The following is a 5,000-nucleotide window of genomic DNA, read 5'->3' on the forward strand; positions in this document are numbered from 1 at the left end:
GTCAAGATCAAGATAGAGCAAAAGATCGACCAAATGAACCACAACCCTAACCACAAGTTCGCACATGGTTGTCACACAAGACTTCAAATACGCCTACGGTCTAAATTGCCATAAAACAACAAATAATTTGTTGTTCACCCATGAGACGTTGGAGGGGGCCTTAAACTGGCATTGACAAAACGTCATGAGAAAACACGATCACTTAATTCTAGCTAAAATTAATTTCACTGGTGGGCTCCTATGAGTTGCAAAAGACTTTCGAGATACCAGGAGGAATGGCTTAAGATTAGGGTAGCAACAGATGATTTACGAAATAATCTAAATCTGATGTGACAGTCGTGTTAGTGTCCGAGACTACATGTCAACTGGAAGTCAGACCTTGCCCCTTTACCGAAAGCCATATACCTGATTAGAAACAATGACACACAAGCAGCAGTTATTCACTCAACAGAGTAAACGAGCAGATTGTCCTCCTTGCTGCAGTTTTGGCTTCATTCAAAATTCCAGCCAAATAGCGATATCCTGATCGGGAAACCTAGGAGTGGTTATTTTAACTGCATAATACCAGGTCATGGTCATAAGTTTCTCTACCAAGGGCTAATGTCTTGAATGAAGGAACAGCAAACCCCCCCCCCCCTCTCTCTCTCTCTCTCTCTCTCTCTCTCTCTCTCTCTCTCTCTCTCTCTCTCTCTCTCTCTCTCTCTCTCTCTCTCTCTCTCTCTCTCTCTCTCCCAGATATTGATGATTCAGAAGTGTCAAGCTCCTTTTTTGGGGAACAAACCTATTAGATCAACAGACAAAAAAAAACTTGAATGTTACAGGAGAGACGGCCCCACATACAGTAAACATTAAGTTCAAGACCACATGACAAGGTCTCAAAAATTCAAAATAACTTCGGAATTATGAAATTTATGCCGAAATGGGGGAGGAGGCTGTAAAAGCTATTAAGCACCTTAGTGCAACTGGAGGAAAACGTCACAGTTGCTTTATCAATTAAATGTTGAAAAGAATAAGGGTAAAATAGAATGCTAAAATGTAGGGTGTAGGGACAGCTACATACCGACGAGTGCCCCGCGTGATATGAACTGGTGGCACTATCACCCTATGAGAACAGACAACGTTGTAATAGTTTCGGGTGCATTACAGGAAGGCAAAATACAATAGTGGAATTTCTCAACCAGGAAAAAACACTACAGTCCAAGTGGTAAATGGCAAACTTCTAATTAATTGTTCAGCTTAGCTAGAACCAATCAGCTAGAAAATAGACGAGATGCTTCACCCATAGAATGAATAGACAAATATGTCAGTAAGGATCTGGTCATATTTCAAACATCCAAGAATATTAAATTACATAAACTAACAATAATTTATTCTACCACTTTCCTAACTTCTGTTAAATACTAACAGTGTGTCATAGAATACTTAATGCTATGACCTAGAAATATTCGAATATTTCTTTTTCTGGTTCGTATGCAAAAAAAAAAAAACACCCTCCGGTTTATAATACTCGAGTACATGATCTCATATCCTAAACTCACAAGTTGGAGATATTTTAGTACAGGTTTCCGTGAAATAAACTACTAAAAGACTTAGGATACGCAAGTGATTTTTTATGTGATTTAAAAAAAAGAAAAAAGATTCATATCCTAAAGTTTCCTTTTCAGAATATTTCATTAACCGTTCTCGAGACATAAATCTTGACCAAAAAACAATGAAGTAGATATCCCGAAAACATGGCCGACTAAAATTCTCTCTTTTTACGTTTGGCTGGAAAATCAGATTCCTAAATATTTTGCTATTTAAAAAAACTTGTCACAGTAACCATCAATTCTCCCAAAATGTTTAAAAAGTTTCGTTATTAATTTAAATTAGCAGCAGATTTCAGGGTCTGTATAAACGAATACCCAGATGATATACAATCTATTCTATTTAAATGAATGAAAAAAAATATATTCAATGTCTGAGGTGTAGCATATAGATAACATTTTCATATTAACTAAATTCTTCTGAAAAATAATACTTGCGATAATTTTAAGACTTCAATGAGTAGTACCATAAAAAAGCTCGACCCGTTACCGTTTTGACAAGCATTAACTTTAAAATTTCAAAGTGGACATAATTTAACTAAAAATTACTACCTACTCTATCTGTAGTTGAACGGTGACTTTTTGTTTAACAATCCATGTACCGTCAACGCACTCAACACTACTGTATGTGTGTGTGTGTGTGTGTGTGTGTATATATATATATATATATATATATATATATATATATATATATATATATATATATATATATATATATATATATATATATAAAAGTTTACTTTTGTTTATTTACACGTAAATTTCTAAACCTCCAAAAGAAAAAGAAAAATTAGACGAACGAAAATATCTGCGCAAATTTCTATTGAGAGAGAGAGAGAGAGAGAGAGAGAGAGAGAGAGAGAGAGAGAGAGAGAGAGAGAGAGAGAGAGAGAGAGAGAGAGAGAGAGTAAAAGGTTTTGTAACATATAGTAATGGATGCCAAGTTGGGTTAAGAAGCGCAGTTCAGATGAATCATTCTCAATGATATTAACAACGACGAAAATAATTCACACTAATAAAAAATTTGCCATAAGGTTCCAGGTACTGAAGCTTAGCAATTGAACAGATGTACATTTCTTTGCATATACGTAAATACACAGTAGTTAATTAATCAAGACGCATCCATTATAAAAAAAAGGTCTTTATAATGAAGAGATGATAACGCAATACCAGAGTTTTTTTTTTTTATTAGTAACCTTTGACCAACAGATTAATTTTGAGTGCCAAAGCGTGGAAAATTTTGTCAGGACAAGTAGTATAGATAAAAAACATCGTAAGAGATAATACAGCATCACACGTCAGTACAATATTTTCATATAAATCTGACCTGTCGCAAACAGTATCAATAGTTCGCGTCTATAGCTCATAATACCAAAGGCCAACTACGCATCCACAATTCACTCACCAATACGGGAGTTGGTATAAATAGCATTGCACTATCTCACACATGATCTAACGTTTCAAAGGCACAGGATAAAAATAATTTGAATAACCTCTTCTATTCACGATGCATGCAATATGTAAATTTTTTCCACCAACAAACCAACTCATTTATAAAATTCTCTATCTAGATATCATTGTATAGGACATTCATCTTGTATGTTATTCGTATAAATGAAAAAAAATGTATAAACCCTCTTCCAGGAGCTTTTAGTATCCCCGGCGATACTTATCTTAATATCTTAAAATTGTATTTTTGTTTTTATTTCATTGCAGATCAGCAACAGAGAAGCGGAATTTCTAAGAAAAGATTCTTGCGGCATCCGCATAAAAGACTAGTATAGATGGAGGATCCAAAAAATCCCGATGAAAAGGAGAAGGATAGGTTGAAAGAAGCCGGCCTCCCAGAAGAGAAAGGTCCCTTATATTCAAAGGAAGATTACATGATAAAAGTGCCATTGGACGAAAAACATGGAGGGCAGGTAAGACGTTTATTCTAGTTTTCTTATTACATCGTTCTTTTTTCATTCCATTTCGTCTTACCATTGATACTTCAACGTGAATGCAAGGGAGCCAACAGATGTTTGCTTTAAAGGATGAAATTGGAAATATCAGCAATAGAGATTGAGTGATAAAAATTGCAGAGGATTTCTATAAAAGATTATTCTTAACAGGGGAGAGAGCATCTTTGCTAAGTTTCAAGGTTTGATGCTCGAATGAGCGATGATTTAAGGAGTTTCGATATTATAGAAAGTATGTTAATATACAATTACGTATATGCAACCGAGATTAAAAAAATTGATTTGGAGATGTTCACTGTTGGTATTTCACACGGGCAAAATTACCAGTGAAACAAGCTAAGACACTTTACCCTGTAAAGCAAGCCTTTATTGATTTCAATACTAAATGAAAATATATAAAGGGCACACACAACCAACAACAAAATCTAAATCAATAAACAAATTGATACACATACACACAATGGAGAAAAATAACACTGGGCATAACAGGATTAAAAACGCTAACATTAAATTAAATAAACACCAAAGCTTGATTATTAAAACATGCGAAATGACAACTTTCTATAAAAGATTAAGGCAGGAAAGATAAGGCAATATAAGGAAGAAAAGATAAGGGAGCAAATAGGGTCAATAGTCTATTACCAAAGCTCAAGCACCTACAGCCAACACTGGCTCCCACACATGATTCGTCACTAAGGAAGAGATGGTGCCAAATTTAATCGTAGCAGAACGATCTTCAGGCCGTCTACTTTACTCGAAATATCAGTCTTCAGTTTTTATCAAAGCACTATTATTAAAATTTCATGGTTTTTAGTATTCAAACCTTAGACCTCTATTAAGCATGAACTTTCTATATGACCCCGTCCCTAAATCATTCAGCAATGACATATAATTTGTGGTGAAATATATTCAAATCAAGCACCAATGGCTTTTATAAATTGAAACATAACTTAAAAACCTATGTTCAATGCATGCTGAAGGTCACTTATTTACATAGACTTCCGTTATTTATACATAAATGATAGGAAATATCCTTATAACGGTGGCGAGACTAATTTCAGGAGAGAAGTAGCGAAAGCTTTTTACAATAGATAGGATAAAAAGGCAAAATACTATATAAAAAAAAATGTTACTGATGTCAAAATGCCAGTTACTCTGTCTTAATGTGTCTATCCTTCCTGACTCATAGCTAGACTTGCCAAACTCTATGCGTCGCTGATACTTGATTATAAAAGCAACTTATAAATATTCTTGCTATTATTAGCTTTTAGTGGGCAATACAATTGCCTTTTACATAGAGCATGAAAAAAATACTACGACGTTTAAATCATGGTTTTGTAACCTAATCATTTCCTGTTAATTAAAATGATTAAGCTGATGGCATTGAAAGCTTGTTACTTTGTCGACTTTAATGTTTCTTTAAAAATGTACTGTATTGGTATTATTCCTAACA

The 5,000-nt window shown here is 34.3% G+C and overlaps 3 protein-coding genes across 4 annotated transcripts in view; 2 read left to right on the forward strand and 1 right to left on the reverse strand.

Annotated features, from left to right (window-relative positions):
• LOC137658448 (uncharacterized) overlaps window positions 1-5,000 on the reverse strand; it is a 413,371-nt gene that overhangs the window by 89,465 nt on the left and 318,906 nt on the right. The gene's annotated exons all lie outside the window — the stretch shown is intronic.
• The window catches only part of LOC137658451 (uncharacterized), a 306,842-nt gene that overhangs the window by 45,138 nt on the left and 256,704 nt on the right, over window positions 1-5,000 (forward strand). The window lies entirely within an intron of this gene.
• Window positions 1-5,000, forward strand: part of LOC137658447 (organic cation transporter protein-like) — a 25,010-nt gene that overhangs the window by 6,323 nt on the left and 13,687 nt on the right. Inside the window, exon 2 of the mRNA XM_068393172.1 lies at window positions 3,303-3,508. Coding sequence (XP_068249273.1) covers window positions 3,371-3,508 — 138 coding nt within the window. The 5' untranslated portion in view covers window positions 3,303-3,370. The remainder of the gene's footprint in view (window positions 1-3,302; window positions 3,509-5,000) is intronic.

Source organism: Palaemon carinicauda, chromosome 19 (genome assembly GCF_036898095.1).
Source record: "Palaemon carinicauda isolate YSFRI2023 chromosome 19, ASM3689809v2, whole genome shotgun sequence".
In the NCBI taxonomy this organism is placed as follows: Eukaryota; Metazoa; Arthropoda; class Malacostraca; order Decapoda; family Palaemonidae; genus Palaemon; species Palaemon carinicauda.